Genomic DNA, 20,941 nt, shown 5'->3' with positions numbered 1-20,941 from the left:
GATCTGTTCTTCAGATCCCTGATCACACTGGAGAGCACGGAATGGAGAAGCGTGCCCGGGGTGATACTGTTGGCACCACTGGGTTCCACAAAAGTCAATTTGAAAAATTGACTGAGCTGGGTAGAAAATTCTTAGCCAAACAGGTCCTATCACACACGATCAGATGCAGTTACTGGGTATTCTGACAGCCCTGGGTGCCACAGGAAATTCTGATAGCTGGCTGGGAAAATCAAGTGATTTTCTCACATTCAGCTTGTGGGCTGAATGAGGAAAAATGTATTTGGCTAGTTTATGTATTCATACATGCTGTGCCTTTTGGAACAGAAAGTGAAGGTAAATCTCCCCAAAAGAACACAGCAAAAAATCCCGACTCCTGGTTTTGTAGAATTTTATTTAAATTACTTCTAGTTCAAATTTTTTTAAAATTTGTGTTGATGTTTGTTTGCGCCTTTTTTTTTCTTGCCTCAGTGCGGCTCAGTGTATACAATCAGTGGAGAATTGTGAGTGTTTTAGGGAGTTATGCACTCTAATCGCACAAATATGCTTCACAATAATGCTTCACAATGCTTCACAATAGAGTCCCAATAAAATATGATCTATTCCAGGCGAGGCATCCATGGAATGTTTCCTCTGCACTTGGCTGCCCTGAGTGGTTTCTCAGACTGCTGCAGAAAGCTCCTTTCTTCAGGTTAGTGTTAAGTGAAGCTGGGAGGATAATGTGATCATAAAATAGATTTTCAGTAATCATTTCCATGTTGCATTGATCATATGTGAAAATAACTTTTCCAGAAATATCTGCAAAATATCTTTCATTAATATAGCATAATAGATTGAAGAATTCTGAGGATGTAAGAAAGTGTTCTGTGTTACTAGTGAAAAGTATTCAGCATGTAACTAATGCATATTTGGTATAGTAATTGAAATTTTACTTGCCTGCTGCAGTAAGCAACTCATTTTGAGACCTAGAAATTCTGAAAGGACTCTCTGCACACTGCTATATACCCTTTCCTGCAAACTTTGTAAATAAATAAAATGGGGATTTTTAGTTCTCACACCATTTTAAGCTCTAGTTCACGCTGGATTTACACTTCACTTGAAGTCGCACAATTTCAAAGTCGGATGGCAGTGCGACTTCATAGACATCTATGCAACTTCATGCACAGATGTCTATGCAAGTCGCACCCCAAATCGGGAAAAGTAGTGCAGGAACGACTTTTCTAATCCGTGTGACTCCATCGAAAATCAGAGTTGCACTGATTAGAACAGTTCCATTGCTGATCATTGCATGCGATTTTGACCGTCAAATCACACGACAGTTCGAATCAGTGTGAACCAGGGTTGAGACTGTTCTGGGTTAAACTATGACATTTGATTTTAAGCAAGTTTAATTAATGTCATTAAAATAGAGTTTTTTCACATATCAAATCAAAAGGTTCAAAGGTTTTTAAACCTTTCTGGTGAAATGGATTCTATGGTGTACTTTAGTGAGTCTGTGACCAGGTTCTGTTTTAAAGGATCGCTAAACACAAGTAAAATTTACCTATATTGCAGTTTGCTTGTCTTTGGATGTGGTTGCTGCATTGGCTTCCATTTTTAAGGCTAAGGACATTTTCAACTTTGCAGTCAAATTTAAGAAAACTCCACTATGTTTTGTGTGTTCCTATTCACATAGGATGCTTAAAATTAACATTTTCTTACCTTTTTAGATGTTTCTAAAGAGAAGGTGTCATGGCTGATTCTAAGAATTTCAGGACAGACTTTGTCAGTAAGGGATGGTCTCAAATATCCCTCATTAACATAAAATTCAGCAAGGCAGTTTCTACATTTCTTGTTCTTCTCTAGGACAGTCAGTGGTCAGTGTTCAAATCTAGTTTATAGCTGGTAATTAAGTTTTGCTAACACAATACAGACAGGGTTAATTAGGTTAGACATTACTCCACAGCCCCTGCTAAACATTACAAAGCAGGGAGTGCAGGTAAGGATTTTTAAGTAAGTAAAAAGCGCCCAAGGTTCTGCTATATTATTGGGAACATGTAACAAATACAGAGTAGATTTTTTTTTTTTAAATGTTAAACTTTCCTGCTCTGTGCAGTGGTTTTTCACAGAGTAGCCCTGATCCTCCTCTTCTCAGGTCCCCTGACGGCGCTCCTGGCCCTTCCTTCCTGCCGATTGCTTCCATAGCAAGCTGATTGCTATGGGGGTACCCAAACAGGCTCTCTCCTGAGCCACTGCTCTGTGTGCCCATTCACATACAGAGCATGGCTCAGCCCCTCCCGCCACTCTCTCATTGGCTCAATGGCTGTGATTGACAGTAGCGGGAGCCAATGAGGAGAGACAGTCCTGGGAGAGCTACTGCTCCTCATGCACATTACTTGATCAAGTGGGGGCTCGGTTAAGTATTTGGGGGGGGGGGGCTGGGTATTGTGGGGTAGTGGCACACAAAGGGGTACACGCGCCCTACCCGCGCCACTATTGGCAGCTTGAGCTGTTGATCACCAGGTCCCGGACGGTGATTTCCTGCTGGCAATCGTCGAGTATGTAAACAATACAGATCTCTCCCCTGTCCGCTCCAGCACACTGTTTTGTATTGCTCTGCATAGCAATGTGCCTTAAAAGTCCAAACATTCTTTTCCCTCCCATGTGTAATCTCTGATGTAAACACAGCACAAGTGCTGCCAGGGGAATATGGGGGTAGAGTGAGCAGAGCTGTTCAGGGAAGAAATGAAGTGCCTTCAGCTAAGTGATTAAGAGCATCTTTTAGCCTCGGTTCACACTGATGTGGTGCGGAATTTGCAGTGGTTTATGTTGAATTCCGCACCGCATCACAATCGCACCCAGTTCATGTGAACCTCTGCGGGTGTGTGTGTTGACACCTCGAAATTGCAAAACACGGTGCGATGTACAGAATTGGATCGCATGTGTGTGAATACCCATGCGATACGATTCTTGTGCGAACCAAAAAAAGGGTACTACACCTTTTTGATGCGGTGCGATTTGAGCCATACTAAATATATGGCTCAAATCCCACTACACAGAATTCGCATGTGATTTGCACAGGAATGAGGTGCGGTTCCTGTACGAAAAAAGTAATTTCCTAAATTCCCATAACCTGGCCATAGGTTCACTTTAAAGTATAATTCCAGACATTTGTTTACCCTTGTATCTATTGGTAAAATATTGAACCTCTGCCAGGCTTTTATTGCTGTCTTCACCTGTACTGGAAATGTACAGTATATTGCTGATTTCACTGTAAGCTGAAATCTCAACTTGCATTATTATTTTTATTAATAATTTTAACATGCTTTTATTTTAACTAATACTTAGTGTTAGACACAAATTTTATGTTAACTGATACTTTGTGTTTGACACAATCTTGACACCAGTTTGGAAAAGCTGTACACTGACTTGACTCCTTTTTATGAATGAGCTTCTTGTTCAATACCTATTATATACTAATCTATGTTTTATATTTGTAGGCTTTGACATAGATACCCCAGATGACTTTGGCAGGACTTGTCTACATGCAGCTGCGGCTGGAGGGTATGTCTCAGTAACCTTAATACTCTTACAGCAAAAAGGCAAGCTGTAGAAAAAGGCATATAGAGAGGCAGCATAGATACATGGGATGTGCAGTTTGATGGATGAACTTGAAGTTCACTTTGTAAGTTCAATATTTAGTGCAGTGCCAGTTTATAACAGACTAGACCCTCCTATTCTTTACAGCCATGGATGCTGCCATCTTAGCCTCTGGTTGATCTGCAGTTGCCATGGTGCTGCACATGTGATCAGTTATGACACCAGCTATTTGATGGCTTGACAGTTCAGTTGAGAGCTAACATAAGCAATCATGACAGCTGTTATTCATGGCATGCCTTGAATGTAACTGTTTTTGGGAAATCTTTTAATTGGTGGGTTTAGTTCCACTATAAAACATTTGCCTAAATATTTTGAGTAGGAGCTTCTTTTTTAAGTTGTGAGAATATTGTAAAAAGGTTGCATTTATGTTTGTGCAAATATCACACTGACAGCATTTCTGAACATCACTGACAAACAAGGCGATGTTTTTGCATTGGACAGGCATCTGATTTTCTCTGGTGATGCATTATTTACACTAGGCAAGAAGGTACTATGCTTGAGCTGGGGAATTTCAGCTAGTTTCTCAGGAACTGGTCGACATTCACTACATGGGTGGCCCTGTTGGCCACCTCCCACCTTTCATCCGTCAACTGAAAAATCAAAGAAGCCAGGCAGCTAAAGAGCAACAGCATCCAGTTGGATGCAGCCGCTGTTCAAGTATTCCTGCAGATGCCAGCTGTCAGAATACGATAGCCATAGCTGGAAATTCCCCAATCTGTGCTGTATACCAGGGGTGGAGGAATCTATTGGATGTTTGTTCATCCTGCAGGTTGAGTGGAAATAGCTTGAGTATGACAGGCCAAAATACTGCGGCCTCTCAGGATTTTGAATGGATACCTGTCAGCAAAAGTGCTTGGTTCTGTACTATAATGATTGGAACTGCATATCATTTCACTTTTAGTAAATGTTTTTATTTCCATGGTATTATACAGTTTCACTGTGATTTGTATAAATTATGCCTAAACGGTGAAGTTAGGGTTTGGTTTGTAAAAGTGCTAAAGTCTAATTTTTCAACAGCTGAAAACTGACATAACATTAGAACTGAAATCGTTACACTAGGTTAAATACACATACACTTAGGGCTAGTTCACACTAGATGCAGCCAGGTGCTTTTTGTTTCTACATCAAAAATGCATGCACAGTGTTTTCCATGTATTCCAATGGCCCTAGTTCACACCAGTGCAGTCAGTTCTAGTCAGTTTCTGGTGCAGAAAAAAAAAAGTAGAACATGCTGCATTTTTTCAGCACAGAACCATACTGGAACTTAGCAGACTGTGCCGAAACCGTATGTGGTGTGAACTGTAAGCAAACACGTATCCAGAGTGCGTTTTTGTGGTGTGAACTGGCTCTTAATATAAATTTGAAGCGAGAGAAATTAGTGGGCTTCTATTTACCTTTTATTGAAACTGTTCATTTCCTTGCTGTTGTGCTGACATTCTGGCTTCTTTACTCTCCAGGTCCCTAACCTGGAAAAAGTATACAGTGTGGAAAGTTAATAATGTCCTTATCAGTATAATTGTTCTGTGTCAGTGACTCAAAGTATAGAAGTCCGAAACGCGCATGGCATTCAGAATGGAGATGTTTCTTATGTTAAGTGTCCTTTATGGTCTATTCAAACTGGTGCGTTGCAGTAACTTTGAGCTCTTGTTCACACTGATGCGGTGCGTAATTCACAGCATTTTCGGTGCGAATTCCGCACCGCATCAGAATCGCTCCCCGTTCATGTGAACCGCTGTGGGTGTGTATGTTAACTTAACACCACCGCGAAAGCGGTCCACAAAACGCGGTGCGATGTGCAGAATCGGATCGCATAGGTGTGAATACTCGTGTGATCCGATTCTACTGCGGACCAAAAAAAGGGTCCCGCACGTTTTTGGTGCAGGTGCGTTGAGTAATACAAAATGGATGGCTCCAGTCGCACTACACACAAATCGCATGTGATTCGCACAGGAATGCAGTGCGGTTCCTTTGCGAATCACATGCATTATACCGCACCACATATATGTGAACCAAGGCTTACTGTATTTTACTGTTCAGTACCATTTGCTTTGCACTGCCATTCATTTAACACAGCACATAAATATACTTATACAGAAACTACCATATCGCCTGCTATACAGTGCACATAGCATGCAGTGCAATATGCTGCACTGCTGAAAATTATTCAGGTGTTATTTTTCATAAGTTAAAGTGTGCTGTCAGCCCATTTAAAATGAATGGGCTTCCTTAACAGAATAAGCCTTAACACACAAAATGTATTGCATCATACTGCAGTGAGTCGACCCTTACAGATAGATACCTGTGCCATTGCTGACCCTTCCAGCTAAAAATATTGTCTGCTGGTCTAGCTTTTACAATATACAATTTCTTCAGAATGAAGAAATATAGAAAATATTAGAAATGTACATGGATCAATAATTCATTCACTTGTATGTTTTGCTCAGAATCACAGTTCAGTTTTTGCGCTTTTAAGATTTCATAGTTTTACGTATTTGATCTGAACATGCTGGTATTGGTTGTGTTTTTTCAGCCCTTTCAAAATCTAATTTTCAGGAACCTGGAGTGCTTGAATTTGTTGCTGAATACAGGTGCAGATTTCAATAAAAAAGACAAGTTTGGAAGGTAAGGTTGCGTTTACTTATGGGGCAAAAATCACATGGCTCTAGAGTTTCCCTGCAGTCTTTTGAATGCTTTTAATTCAGTTACATACACACATAAATTCCCTTTATTGTTGTCAGTGGGCAAGATGCTTGTTTCCTGACTCAGTCTTTAACATTGTGCTAATTGATCATTGTTTCTCAGCCATTGAGCCACAGTTTGACATTAGTCGGCATAAGGGCCTACAGGGATCACTTTGTCCCCGAGGAGCCACTGCTTGACAAGTTACAGCTGTTACATTCTCTGCAGTGCTGCACTGTTTAACTTGTTGCCGACCGCAGATAGCCGAATGACGGCTGCACTGCGGCCGGCCAGTTCTGAGTGGACGTCATATGACGTCCGCCCAGAACGCGCTCTCCTGGGGCGCGCACATCTCCGTGATCGCTGTGTCCTATGGACACAGCTGATCACGTGATGTGGTAAAAGGCCAATCACAGCGGCCTTTTACCACCTGATCAGCGGTGTCCAATGACACGCTGATCAGAGGGAAATGCAAGTGCCGGTTCTCGGCTGCACTTTCCTCACGCTGTCAGATCGTGAGGAAAGTACTGCCGAGAACCGGCAGTTGTCAGAGCGGGGATCGGCACCGATCATCAGGGCACTGATGATCGGTGCCCAGCAGTGCCACCCGCAAGTTCCGCCCACCTGTGCCCTGTTGTGCGCCCATCAGCTCCGCCCACCTGTGCCCAGCAGAGCACCCAACTGTGCCCAGCAGTGCACCCACCTGTGCCACTCTGCAGTTTCACACACCTGTGCCCAGAAGTGCCACCTACCTGTACCCAGCGGTGCCACCCACCTGTGCCCACCCACCTGTGCTGCCCACCAGTGCCACCCACCAGTGCAGCCCAGCAGTGCTGCCAGTCAGTGCCCAGCAGTGATGCCAGTCAGTGCCGTCTATCAGTACCCATCATCAGTGTCACCTATCGGTGCCGCCTATCAGTGCTGCATATTAGTGCCGCCTATCTGTGACACCTCATTAGTGCTGTCTATCAGTGCCACCTATCCGTGCCACCTCATTAGTACTGCCTATCCGTGCCCTTTAGTGCTGCCTATCAGTGCTGCCTCATCAACGCACATCAGCGAAGGAGAAAAATTACCTGTTTGAAAAATTTTATAATAGAAACAAAGAAACTTTTTTTATTTTCAAATTTTTGGCAATTTTTTATTTATAGCGCAAAAAGTAAAGCGCCCAGTGGCGATTAAATACCACCAAAAGAAAGCTCTATTTGTGAGAAAAAAATGATCAAAATTTCATATGGGTACAATGTTGCATGATCGCGCAATTGTCAATCAAAGTGCGGCAGCGCTGAAAGCTGAAAATTGGCCTGGTAAATAAGGGGGTATAAGTGCCTGGTAGGCAAGTGGTTAATTACAATCTCTGTACTCTACTGGTAGGCAGCGCCTATCTGGCAGGCTGCTCCACTGTACAATGCAATCGGGATTTGGGAATGGGGCGGAGGGAGTATGCGGGAGAGGCAAGCTGCAGAAGGGGGACCCCAGCAACAGGGAGCACACTGATCAGCAGTATAAGGGGACATGCTGAGCACCTGTTGACCACCAGTGTAAGGGGGCATACTGATTGAAGGTAGCATACTGACCTCCAACATAAGGGGACACTTAAAGTGTTACTAAACCCACAACAATAAAATCAATCTGTATATGCAGTAAAGCATGCTTGTTATACTCACTGTGGAACCTAAGGGGTTAATCCTCTGTGGAAAAAGGATGTTTGACCCTGTCTTCTCTCATCCTCCCTTTCTACCACAGTCCCCAATCCTTCTGTTCATAGAACAGAGCCTTGGGAGCTAGCTGCACATGCTCAGTTTATTGTGTTATGCTAGAGAGTTCTTTTTTATTTTTTGGGAGAGTGCATGTGATCAGCACAGGGTCAATCAGCGTTGTCCAGACAGAAGGTCAGGGGTTATGCAGCCTCATAGAAAAATCGGGTTAGAATGTAAACGCCTCCTACAAGCTTTAACTAGTGCTCTGCTGGACCCTGATAGAAGTCACAAGACTTCTCTAACTGCTGATGAGAAAAGATATTTAGCAGTTTATATTAGCTAAAATGATTGCATTTCCATGTTCTGTGTACTGTGGGAGACTAACACTTTAAACTTGTAATCGCTGCACTCTGCAGGCTGTGCTATGCAATTACATAGCTCTGATTCCTCCACTCTGTTGTACCGAATGTGGCAAGTTTTACATTATAGTCCTGACTGCTGCACTGTATACTCTACAAGTCTTCATAATCCTATATACAGTACATAATCCTGTTCTTACTCATATAAACTATAAGCTTCAACTTTTTTTTTTTTTTTTTTTTACACTGCTGGGATTTGGAAGAGGTTTTAAAGAATTTACTGGGCTCTGGTCTCACAAGAGTTGAAAACCATTGTACTGGAAAGTTATCAAGGGGCTTTTTAGAAAGTGAGCAGGTGCCAGACTGAATCTGCTGCTTGTAACCATGAGGATTGCTAATGGCATGACAAGCCAAAATTACTATGGATCTATTGGGTGAGATTTGCATTATTAAATGTTATATCAACAGATGTAACATTTTTCTGTGCAGATCATGTAAAAAAAAAACTCAAACATTTGTAATTGTAATACTCTAATAAAGGGGTCTCCAAACTTTCTGAACAAAGGGCCAAACTTTAGGGGGCCAGACTGTGCCCAATGTGAGTAGAAAATGCTCTGGTGTCAATGGGAGTAAAGAGTGCCCCATTAGTGGTATGGGGGGGCATATTGTCCCATTGTTGGTATAATCAGAAGGAATAGTGCTCCATTGTTGGTGAGAAAATAAGTACCACAGCATTGGAGTCGGTGGGAAAAATAGCGCCCCACTGGCGGTGTCGTTGGGAGGAATAGCGCCCCACTGGCGGTGTCGGTGGGAAAAATAGCGCCCCACTGGCGGTGTCGGCGGGAGGAATAGCGCCCCACTGGCGGTGTCGGCGGGAGGAATAGCGCCCCACTGGCGGTGTCGGCGGGAGGAATAGCGCCCCACTGGCGGTGTCGGCGGGAGGAATAGCGCCCCACTGGCGGTGTCGGCGGGAGGAATAGCGCCCCACTGGCGGTGTCGGCGGGAGGAATAGCGCCCCACTGGCGGTGTCGGCGGGAGGAATAGCGCCCCACTGGCGGTGTCGGCGGGAGGAATAGCGCCCCACTGGCGGTGTCGGCGGGAGGAATAGCGCCCCACTGGCGGTGTCGGCGGGAGGAATAGCGCCCCACTGGCGGTGTCGGCGGGAGGAATAGCGCCCCACTGGCGGTGTCGGCGGGAGGAATAGCGCCCCACTGGCGGTGTCGGCGGGAGGAATAGCGCCCCACTGGCGGTGTCGGCGGGAGGAATAGCGCCCCACTGGCGGTGTCGGCGGGAGGAATAGCGCCCCACTGGCGGTGTCGGCGGGAGGAATAGCGCCCCACTGGCGGTGTCGGCGGGAGGAATAGCGCCCCACTGGCGGTGTCGGCGGGAGGAATAGCGCCCCACTGGCGGTGTCGGCGGGAGGAATAGCGCCCCACTGGCGGTGTCGGCGGGAGGAATAGCGCCCCACTGGCGGTGTCGGCGGGAGGAATAGCGCCCCACTGGCGGTGTCGGCGGGAGGAATAGCGCCCCACTGGCGGTGTCGGCGGGAGGAATAGCGCCCCACTGGCGGTGTCGGCGGGAGGAATAGCGCCCCACTGGCGGTGTCGGCGGGAGGAATAGCGCCCCACTGGCGGTGTCGCTGGAAGGAATAGTTCTTCGTATCAGTGGTAGAAATAGTCCCCCAAGAGCCAAATAAAGGCAAGCAAAGGACGACATCTGGCCCCCGTGCCACAGTTTGGAGACCTCTGCTCTAATAGATTGGTGGTCAACTTTCTCGATATAGGGAGCTTCAAAGGCATTGCATATAATCAATGAGTGTAATACTTCAGCAAGCTATAAGACTGCAGACATGCAACAGGAAATGCTTACTACAAGAGATGGTCAGACTATGGACTTTTCTATAATACATGGTAAGAAACTTTGAACATGCTGTAGGTGTTGTTAGAGACCTGCTTCAGGAGAAATGAATTGGAGACAGTACATGAGAATGGTAGAGATCACTGTTTTTACAGGTAGGAGGAAAATACAGATTGTCTGCAACAACCTAGATGGCTGCACAACAAGTACCTAAAGCTCATAGGCTTGCATCAGGGCTTTAAAACTTATAAAATTTTGTTTTCTCTTTTTTTCATATTCACTAATATTTTATTTTAACTGTGTATTCCTACTTTTTTTTTTCTTTTCTTAATCTGAAGAACACCACTGCACTATGCTGCTGCCAACTGTAACTATCAGTGCCTGTTTGCACTTGTGGGATCTGGAGCCAGTGTCAATGACCTTGATGAGAGGGGCTGTTCCCCACTGCACTATGCAGCTGCATCAGATACAGATGGCAAGTAAGTTGTTTTCATGCCTTGTATGTTCAGTATTTCAGCTTGCATTACATTTTCCTGAAGTTAGTGATTTCATGAGACTGATGCTATGTGCTGTGGAACCTTAAGCATTTGTCTTTGTGTTGATGAGAGAGAATGTGGCCTTTTAAGAATGGTTTTCTGGACTTATTCTCTATGCCAGTGCTGACTGTCACGCAGCCTCCTATCTCCACAAAGAATCACTTGTTTTCTCTCCATTCCCAGCCTTTTTTTGCAGTAATTTTCAGCCACGCTGAGGATATCTGTAATTAAAAGGGCAGCTCAATTCACTTTTCATAAAAAATATTGTTTGCACAGTTGAATCTTTGTACTTGAGTCTGATTTTATTTTTGTTTTCCAGTTTTGATCTCTCATAGTGGGGAAATAGACAGCAGGTGCCTATCATCAGTTGTTTCATGTCTATGTAGATATTCTTTTATTAACAATGCAGAATGCATATAGTGCTAGCAGGTGGTTGTCTGCAGTGGCCTATATTAGCCTCCTGGCAAAACTGCCAAAGTATCAGACCAGCACCTTAAAGTAGTGTCTGTGAAACGTCTACCATCCCCTTTGTCACCAGAGGAAATTAAGCTGGCAGCAGGATTCCATTTATTGGTTGTTGAGAAGTGGCATAAAGCAGGGCCTAGAGAAAGTCTAGTTGGCTGTCTCTTATTTCTGTCACAAACTGCCTTAGTGCATCAGGGTGCAATCACATAGGGTCTAGCTGCACAGAAAAGGCAAAATATTAAGGTAGACGGTTCATGAAATAATAACTAATGCTTCCTCTTTGTGGTTGTAACACATTAGTCCACATTGGTAGACCTGTTTTACACCTAGAAAGGTTATGGTGGTAGGTACTCTTTGAATAGAGAGATCTTCTTTGTCTTTCATTATAGGACACAAGGTAATTTTGAGACAAAAGGGAAGATGGTTATACTGCTGCCTACAGGAGGTCAGACACTAGCAATCACAGCTGTTAGTCACCCAGATATGACCTCTCACACTCCTTTCTTGTGCTTGTTTTGTGCTGGTATGTTAGTAGAATGAATGCCTTCTCTTTCTGAGGAAAGCAAACCCTTTGCACTAGACTTATTTCTGATTTTATCAAGACCATTTTTTTTTTCTTCAATCACTTACTGCAGAGCCAGAGAACTTATTTCTCTGGATTGACTGATCTCTAGATAGCCTTAGAGATTTTACCTGGACCCTGTCATGCAGAAGATGCAAGGCTGGCCTGTAATGTGACCCTTGGGCATTGGGCTCTGATTGGAGCCCTCTCTGGTCAAATCTGAAAGTTATCTACAGAGAGTTTTGCAGGTCCAGGTAGTGGTACACCTACCTGTGAAAACCCTCTCTAAAAGACACCTTAATATGTATTGGAGCGGGCAAAGACTGCCTAGATGGGCATGATATCTAGCTCCTGGCCTGGCATTCTCCAGCTTTGGAGGCCTTCTAGACCACCACTACAGCAATTTGCAGTGTCTTGCCCTGTTGGAGTCTGTTGTGTTCTTACTGTGCTAGTGTCTCTGGTTGCACATCCCCCTTCCCCTTACTTACCCTGGAGTTAAAGCCTGTAACTCTTGCCGCAACACTCCATATATTGTTTGCCTGGGTGGGAAGTGGGCAGTGCACCAGTTTTACTGCGCATGCAATACACTGGGTTTAAAGAATGCATAAGTTATATGTCCCGTCTGTCTCTGTCACCATTGCACACAGACTTGTAGTTCTATGTGGAACACAAGTGCATTGATTACTGCACTTGTAGTCCACAGACACTTCCTCAAGCTAAGTAGCTGAAAGCCTGTAACACTGTACGGGTAGGGAGCTGGAGGAAGAGTCTGCAAAAGCATTTGCATTGCACCTGCGATCTCTGGCCATTTCCTGCCTTAAGAAGATTCTAGTGTTCTGTTTTGAGTTAGTTTCCAGTGTTTAAGGATCCTGTCTATTAAAAGAACTGGAGGCCCTTTCCATGACCTTATTCTCACTAGCAAACCACCCTGCCCTGCTGCCAGTCATTGCTGTCATGTCTATGTGCCAGATTCTGGGTTTATGGTCTGTTTGTCTAGCAATCCCAGCTCAATTCAATTGAATTGTTTGCCAACAATTGCAAATTATGCTTGTTTCCCTACACTGTATTGTTATAGGAGATAGATATATCTATATCTATTGTTTTATCCTATTTGTACAGCACTAGACACAAGCTGAGTATTCATAGATCCTGGGTTATAGGCTGGTACTGTCAGGTGATTGGAAACTGGCAAAGCTTTTGAGGACACACAACCAGATAACCATACCTCACTCCTCCGTTTCTTGCCAGTGTCGTAAGGTGATAGGTCTCTTCTGCCTTTGGGAGAAATTACTCTTAGCTTAACTCATTTATTTTCAGAGTCTTCAATCACTCATTACTGTCTTCTAATACAATCAAAACCGTGCATCCATATTGGTGCAACCTCAGTAAAATCATGAGAACTGTACCCCTACCCCATTCTGGGATGATCTGTAATGCTGTTTTGACACTGGACTCTACATAGGCACTTAAGTCGGCTCTTTATGCAACGAGTGTAGTTAGCCATGGGGTGCTTTATAGGCCAAGGGCTGTGGTGCATCTCTGGAATCCAGACCCTGAAGACCCCTTGGGGGGGGAATGCCTGCCATGATGGGCAAAGCCTGGATCCAATGTCGTAGACATGTAGGACAGGGTCACCTTGTTGCTTTAAAAATTGGGGTTATGCTTGGAATGTATTCACTTTGCAAACAAAAACTTTTCAAACTTGGTGCTATAACTCTACCTTTTGTCTCATGTGGATGACCAGGTGTTATACATCAATACACTTTACTGCCACTTCCGCCTAGAACACTTATAAGGTACTCAGATGCTTCTTCTTGCCCTTTTACCACTGTACTACTTCACTACAGGATAGTCCACATCTGGGTTGCTGCATATTCCTTCTCTGAGACGCTTACCCTATATTTTGCACCCTACTTAATGAGTGCCCCACAAGGGATTACCCTCACTTGTAGCTATGGCAAAAAGTCAGGTGAACATTCCCTTTACTGAATACCCAAATAAAACCCATCCTCAGAGTGGTGACACTTCCCTTGCACTGGAGCAGGGCATTTTTTTTTTTGTTTTGTTTTTTTTTACAGCGGTCTCTGCATCCAAATCTAGTTCTGTTCCAGGCACTCAGCAATCCGCCTACCTGACAAAGGCTGACTAAATGCTTTGACTTCTGTTGCTGTTCGGGGCTACGAAACACATAGCTCCTTCTCCAGCTCCACAGTTTCTACCTGATTCAGATTAATATGCTTCAACTAGAATGAGGTGGACATAGAAGGTAATGAAGAGGACCCAGAGGCAGTGTTAGGAGGCTGCAGAAGATTTTTCACCCTCAGACTCATGCAATATGCTTGCCAATGTGGGTATGCTCACTTTTGCAGTGCACAAAAGCTTAGGCATTGTCACAAACCTTTTAAAGTGTATCTTGGATCAGGCCCCTCACACAGCACTCTGTACTTCCTTGAGACCTCAACTTGGTTCTTTCTGCCTTGCAGAAACCTTAAACCCATCATGTTTATCCCCTTAGATGACCTCTCTTATAAAGTGGCCACCTTGGTTGCTATCATATCTGCCAGACATGTCTCTAAGCTGGCTGCTCTCTTGTAAGGAGTTGTTCCCCATTCTTCACAGTGACATGGTAGTCTTGCGCCTAAGACCATGTTTTCACCTAAAGTGGTATCAAATTTTCCACCTCCATTAAGAAATGGTCCTTTCATCTTTGTGCCCTACTCCAATGCACCCAAAGGAAATTGCTCTGATGTAGTCAGAGTCCACCTCAAACCAACATCCTGATTCAAAGTCCACCATCGTTAGATGGAAAAGATAACTCATTGCTAGAGCTTACACTGTAAAGGATAGAACTCCTCCTGCGCTTTTATGCAACCACTTCACCAGATCCATGGGTGATTCCTGGACGTTTCAGCAACAAGCCTCTGCATCCCTGCTTTGTTCCCCTGTTCATACCTTTTCAGGGTCTTCTCGTTCATTGTTTGGAGATGAAGATCAGAGGAATTTTGCTCAAAAGGAGACTAGCAAAAAATAGGGGACGTTCAAGGCACCAAATAAGCAAAAAGTTAAAACCTCAAAAATGTTTACCATTTCAAGTCATTAAAAATGCAGAAACACTGTGCATATAAAAATGACACTGAGAATTGGTCCATAACCATATTAATGAAAGCATAATGAGACTGGGGAGCTCTGGGGAAGGTTGCAGCAGCATGGCCACAATGTACTTGGTTGGTTTATGTATCTGCTTTGTTGGACAAAGTGTGTTTAACTGTTCAGCAATTATAGCAAATGGATCTTGAACATCCAGAAATTGTTGAATTTGAAATTTGGTCTTTGTTTTTCCTTTGGTGCATCTTGGTCTAGTCCTGGGTACAGCTCAGGCCAGAGTGTTCTTCCACAGGCAGAACTTCAGACTAGATTTGATGGTAGTCCCATTCAAGGCAGTCTATTTTCCCAGTTTTACTCCAGCTTGCCACAACACAATATACTGCCACCAAAGGCCTAACTTTTGGCTCAGAAATCTGGCTCTAGAGTTGGACGTACTTCTCTTTTTTGGCAGAACCACAAGCCAAAAACCAATCTTTTGTGCTGGGAAGGAGTCCTTTGTACTTAGTTGTTGTTGAAGTCTTGTCTCCTGATTAACATCATGGGACCTTAAGCAATTTAGCTGTCACTGCAGAAATGGACCATTCCACCAGAGGGTCATCCTATCTGTATTCAGTTAGACAATGCCATGGTAATGGCATACTTCAATCAAAGGAACCGGAAGTCTTGACATGGTTAAAGGGGTAGGTTGAATCCTGTCCTGAGCAGAACCTCATGTGCCAGCTGTATCAGCCTCATTTATTCCAGGTGTAGGCAATTTGCAGTCAGACTTCCTCAGCTGGCAGCTTCTGCACATGGATGTGTGGTCCCTACACCCAGGCATTTTCTAGTACTTGTAGCGCAGCTAGAGAATGCTGGATATGGACCTCCTGGCCTCCAGATTTCAATGACCAGCTAAACAGGTTAGACTCCAGGTACAGGAATCCTCTAGCAAAAGCACTGGTTTCTCTGGTGGCTCAGTGGAGTCAGTACACCCAAACTTCTTTTCGTTCCCTGATACTTCCTCCTTGTTTGCAGGATCAAGGTGGAGAGAATTTCGGTGATCCTGATTACCCTGCAGAGGCCTAGGCAAATGTGATGCACTGGCCTAGTAAGACTCCTGGCAGCTGCTGTGTCGGATCATGAGGATCTTGTGTCCCAAGTACTGATTTGGCATCCTGCTTCAAAGTTGCTAGCTTTAGCGGCATGGCTGCTGAAGACCAGCTTCTGAGGGACAGTGACATCTGAGTCTGTGATTCCTACAATGCTAAAAACTAAAGTCTGCTTCTTGCAAGGTCTGTAATTGGAAATTAAAGGCGTACTTCACTTGGTGTAATTCTCAAGAGCTTCCACCCCAGAACTTTTTCTGTGGGATGAATCCTCTTCTTCTTTTGAAGATCTCTTCCACTTCTGTTTCAGAGGCCATTGTCCTTTCAAGACCTTTGGTACAGAGCATTTCCCATGTAGCTCTACCTGTCCATTCCGCAGTGATTGATTTGATTCTGGTTCTCTCTATGCTTCAGAAACCGCAGTCGGAACTAGTTAAAGACTTTCCTCTCTTTTCTCACCAACAAGGTAGTTTTCCTTGTCGGAATCACCTTTGTGAGATGAGTGTCTGAACTGGCATCCTTATCTTGCAAGGAATCTTCTGGTTCTTCGAAGGGATATGATGGTGTGGAGTTTCAGGACTTCCTTTGTGTCCAAGGTAGTTTTTGCCTTTCTTCTCAACCAGGACATTGTTTTTTCATATCTCTGAGCACCTTCAGTTCACTAAAAGGAAATTTTGCTCCATTGTTTGGATGCATCTGTGTGTATTTCAGAAAGACTAATTTCTATTGTCATTCTGTATAGACCATATAAGGTTGCACTGGATTCTCGTTCCAACATCTCAAGGTGGTTCAGGCAGACCATCATCTGAGCTTATGGTCTTTAGGATCGGAATCCACTTTCTTGTTGAGGCACACTCTACTGTCTGAGAGTGCTTCTTTGGAATCAGGCAACTGTTTTCCAGACTTTCAAGGCCTCTCCCTGGTCTTCTGTTAACACGTTGTCCATGTTCTTCCAGGTTGACATTTCCCCCTCATCCAATGCCATTTTTGGACTTAAGGTCTGGTTTGTTTTTTTTCTTGGTCTGTTAGCAGTTGATTACTGTGTTGCCCACCCCTCAGCTGGATTGCTTTTCAAAGTCCCCAAGGTTAAAGACCTCCAATGTTCATCAATGGACAAAAAGAAAAATAGGATTTTTTGGTACTCGCTTAAAATACTTTTTTAGGAGTTCACGGAGGTATGCACACTCCACCCTTTTTTGTTTATGACCTTGCTTTTGGTACTGCTTTGCTACAAAATTGAGGCATGCTGGAAGTAGGAGGAGTTATTCTGGGCTGGCCTACAATGTTTTATTTTGTTTTTTTGCCAGTGTCCAGTCCTCCTGTAGACGGCAGTATAACGCGAAGATTCACAACTTCCTGTGTCCCTCAATGGACTCCAAGAAAAACATTTTACAGTGAGTACAAAAGTACTTTTTGGGCTTCCATCAATTTTTTATGGACTAAATATCAGTAATATATATTTAGTGGACAAGACAATATGTGCATAAATATCCATAACAATAAAGCCTTAAAATTGCATGCTCTTAAGTGATCCTTGAAAGAACCAAGACCTTTTAATGAGATGAAACAGAAGAACTTAATCTCTCCTATAATATTTGGATGTTTTGTGGGTTTAAGACCTTTTTTAAATTGATATTTTGACAATTGTTTTGTAGCTGTGCAGTTGCTTAGAATGTTTAAAGTGAACCGTTGCCTTTCACTTTTTAATGTTCGCTTTATGTTTAATTGCCATGCAATAGTAATGTGTAAAGTGAAAAAAAAGGTACATTGAAAGCTTGTATTTTTCTGTACGTGTGTGACAGCAGTTGTAATCCTGTTCTTTCTAGCATTCCTCCTATTGTTTCTTTCATGCTATAACTTCATTAGGGCTTAGTGGTAACCATGCAAAGTCTATACCTACATCACCTATTGCATCATTATAAAACACATGGCGCTTAGGGCATACCAAGGAAAGTATCTTTAATTTTTTTCTGAATGAATCTTGGTCATCCAGTACCTGGTACCTACAAGGATAGCGTCTCATGTCTCAAGCACCTTCCCTGATTGCTTTAGGGGTTGTCAGCAAGAAAGCTCTCTATATCCTACCTGGTGGACATGCCCTAGGGCTAGAAGGTTTTGGATTTGGGTTTATAATTTTACATATTCTATAACTCAGATTAACCTTAGGAAGTCTCCATGGCAAACTCTTATGAGCCAATCCATAAGGGAGGAGCCAAGACAAAAATTAATCTAATTTTTATTTCTGGCAGCATGGGTGGCAATTGCTAAATCATGGAAGTATTCATCCATCCCATTTTCATTGATAAATACTAAATTAATATGGATAATGACAAACAAAAAATCATCTGCTATTTTGAATGATAAAATTGCAAAAAAAACAAACATTGAAACCCCAGATACAGTATATCTCTGGGGCACAGTAAGTAACCCTTTTTGAAGGGCATGCAAGCCGGACAGAACAGACAAATGCAACCTTTTTAGAGCATCATTGTGCATTTCACTTTTTGGCTATTCTTCCCCTTTCCTTTCTCTTCTTCCTTTCTTCCAATATATTTGACTATGAGTTCGTGAGCTGATCAATGTACTATATATTTTCTCTGACTATACAAAACCTACGAGTAGTGTATGCAAAGGGAAAACTGTTACGGACAGCCAGAAAGTTCATCCATCAATGATAAATTCATAACAATTTCTGATCTAGTGAATCAACTGTAATGCAATCCCCCTGGAAATATTTATTTCTTGTTCCTTACCTCATTTATCTTCTTTACCTGTGTGACAATATTAAAAACATTCAATAAAAGTTATTCTAGTATAAACTTGCTCAGCCAGTTTTTATGTTTTATTTGTTCTACATCTATATGACAATTACTGCCGTGTTTACTTCATTAACAGAGTGTTAGTTTATAAAACAATGAAGTAGAATTTCTAAAACAAAATTATCCTCTTGACAAACTTATTTGGTTTTTATAGGTGCCTGGAATACTTATTAAGAAATGATGCAAACCCAGGGATCAGGGATAAACAAGGGTACAATGCAATTCATTATGCAGCAGCCTATGGACATCGTTTATGTCTAGAACTGGTAGGTAGATTCATAACACATAATTGGGGGTGTGGGATTTCTGAAAGCTTTTCGAGTGAATTTACTAAAACTGGAACAGACAGAATCTGAAGCAGCGGCACATTGTGACCAGTGCATGGCTTTTTATATTGAACTTGTTCAGTTAAACTTTGAAAATGAGATTGTAGCAGAGTGTCTGCCATGCACAGCTGCCCCAGATTCTGGCTGCTCCAGTCTTCGTAAATTCTATCCAATGTGTAAGTAGTGTTATTTCATCTCTTTACTTCATATTGTGGTATGATACAGCCATGTTTTAAGTCGATGCAAACATATGTACATCTATGAAGTATAGAATACAGGAATGAAGATCAGTGAAACCATAGTCCGGGGAGTTAGTTGAGCATATTGGGCATTTTATAAGTATGGAAAAGTGACTACAGAGTCTAAACAAATTTTGTCTATTGTGATCATGTTTGATTTATGGGATCAGCATGCCACCATTTTTATTACCTACCAATGTTTGGATGGATAGCCAGATTTTCTGATGACCATCCCAAGCCAAGCAATTTGTCAGCCAGTTCAATATCTGATTCAGATTTTCACCCACACTGTAGACTTTTGTTGTGCGGGTACCTTTATTTAAGAATTGCTAGCAGCATTTTAATAAGACATACTTAAAATTGTAGAGCCATTTGAAGTTAAGGCCTTGTGCATACATATTCTGTTTTTAAAAGACCATCTAGCTGATGCAGCTTTCTTCCCATCAAAGTGTCAATTTAACACTACCTCTTGCAAACTTTCTGGCCCCACCATCAGAGAGTCCTTTACCACTCCAAAACGTAATATTTTAAGAAGCTCATTCAACAAGCCTTTGTTAATTGGAAGACTTATTTGACACAATTAGTACATTTTACATGAACTGCCATGAAGCTACAAAATTACATTTATCTTGTAAATGTTTTTTTGTGTTGTGTTTTTTTTTGGTTTTTTTCTTCTTGGATTTCCATGACCTTCTGAAAATGATTTCATAATCTAATAAATGTATTCTGCATGACCCCTCTTTAAAATAAACAGCAGAGGTTTGAATGCATTGAACTAGTGCTGTAGGAGGAGTGTATCTATCTAATAAGTGTAGCAACTTGATATTTAGTTTGTTTCTATTTTTGGTGTGGTTTACATCAGAAAACACCTTTTAGTTTTATGGCAGTGGATGTAAGCAGTATCTAAAACATGCTTCACCCACAAAGGTGCTTATATTTTAGTATTTATGGCAGGTCCACATTGGTTGGTTGATGGTCCACACTGACATTCATTTTTTTCAAATTCTATTTTAGTTATAAAAGGAAAAGGTTTACAAAACAGAGCCTCTGGGAATTCCCCAGCTTGGAACATACATGCACACAAGTTGCAAAATCCCCAACCAGCGTAACAACTAACAGCCTGTCTACTCGGCTCACAAAATGGAGATCAATGATCTAGGATATGTCTTTCTCCATCATTCCATTCACACACCCCCCCCCCCCCTTTCCCAAACTGAGAATAGGATTAAACAATATGGGTACACAGGCTCTCACGTGATAATAAGAGGAGTGAAAAACGAAAGACCAGCCCACTGCCCTTGCTCCACAACACAGAATTTGTTGCTTCAGAGGACCAAAAAAATAGAAAAGAGTTATTGTGATGCATTGGTATGTGGGGATTCTGTCCACATAATCCATACTTTAGTAAATTTAGCTGAACATCCCCAGTAGTCTCGGTGGCTTTATACAGGGGTATAGAAGTATTTACTGGAGTTTTCGAAAAATCCATTGAGGGGGCATCAGGAGATTTCCATTTTAAATCTGTGGCTTTTGCGAGCATAGAATAAGAGTAAACTGAGGTGAGTTTTGGTTG

The 20,941-nt window shown here is 42.7% G+C and overlaps 1 protein-coding gene across 4 annotated transcripts in view; it reads left to right on the top strand.

The window, feature by feature from the left end:
* ANKRD28 (ankyrin repeat domain 28) overlaps positions 1-20,941 on the top strand; it is a 194,974-nt gene that overhangs the window by 132,522 nt on the left and 41,511 nt on the right. For 3 of the 4 annotated variants that reach the window (XM_089659998.1, XM_089659996.1, XM_089659995.1), the window contains exons 11-16: positions 606-688; positions 3,477-3,540; positions 6,190-6,258; positions 10,570-10,710; positions 17,292-17,378; positions 18,958-19,069. In XM_089659998.1, coding sequence (XP_089516124.1) covers positions 606-688; positions 3,477-3,540; positions 6,190-6,258; positions 10,570-10,710; positions 17,292-17,378; positions 18,958-19,069 — 556 coding nt within the window. The remainder of the gene's footprint in view (positions 1-605; positions 689-3,476; positions 3,541-6,189; positions 6,259-10,569; positions 10,711-17,291; positions 17,379-18,957; positions 19,070-20,941) is intronic. The other variant, XM_089659997.1, reaches the window with a different exon arrangement.

Source organism: Staurois parvus, unplaced genomic scaffold, assembly GCF_062004578.1.
Source record: "Staurois parvus isolate SC_StPar_1 unplaced genomic scaffold, SC_StPar_1.0 ptg001194l, whole genome shotgun sequence".
NCBI classification, from domain to species: Eukaryota; Metazoa; Chordata; class Amphibia; order Anura; family Ranidae; genus Staurois; species Staurois parvus.
The sequence above is the reverse complement of the archived record's forward strand: the minus strand, read 5'-3'. Positions and strand labels throughout refer to the sequence as shown.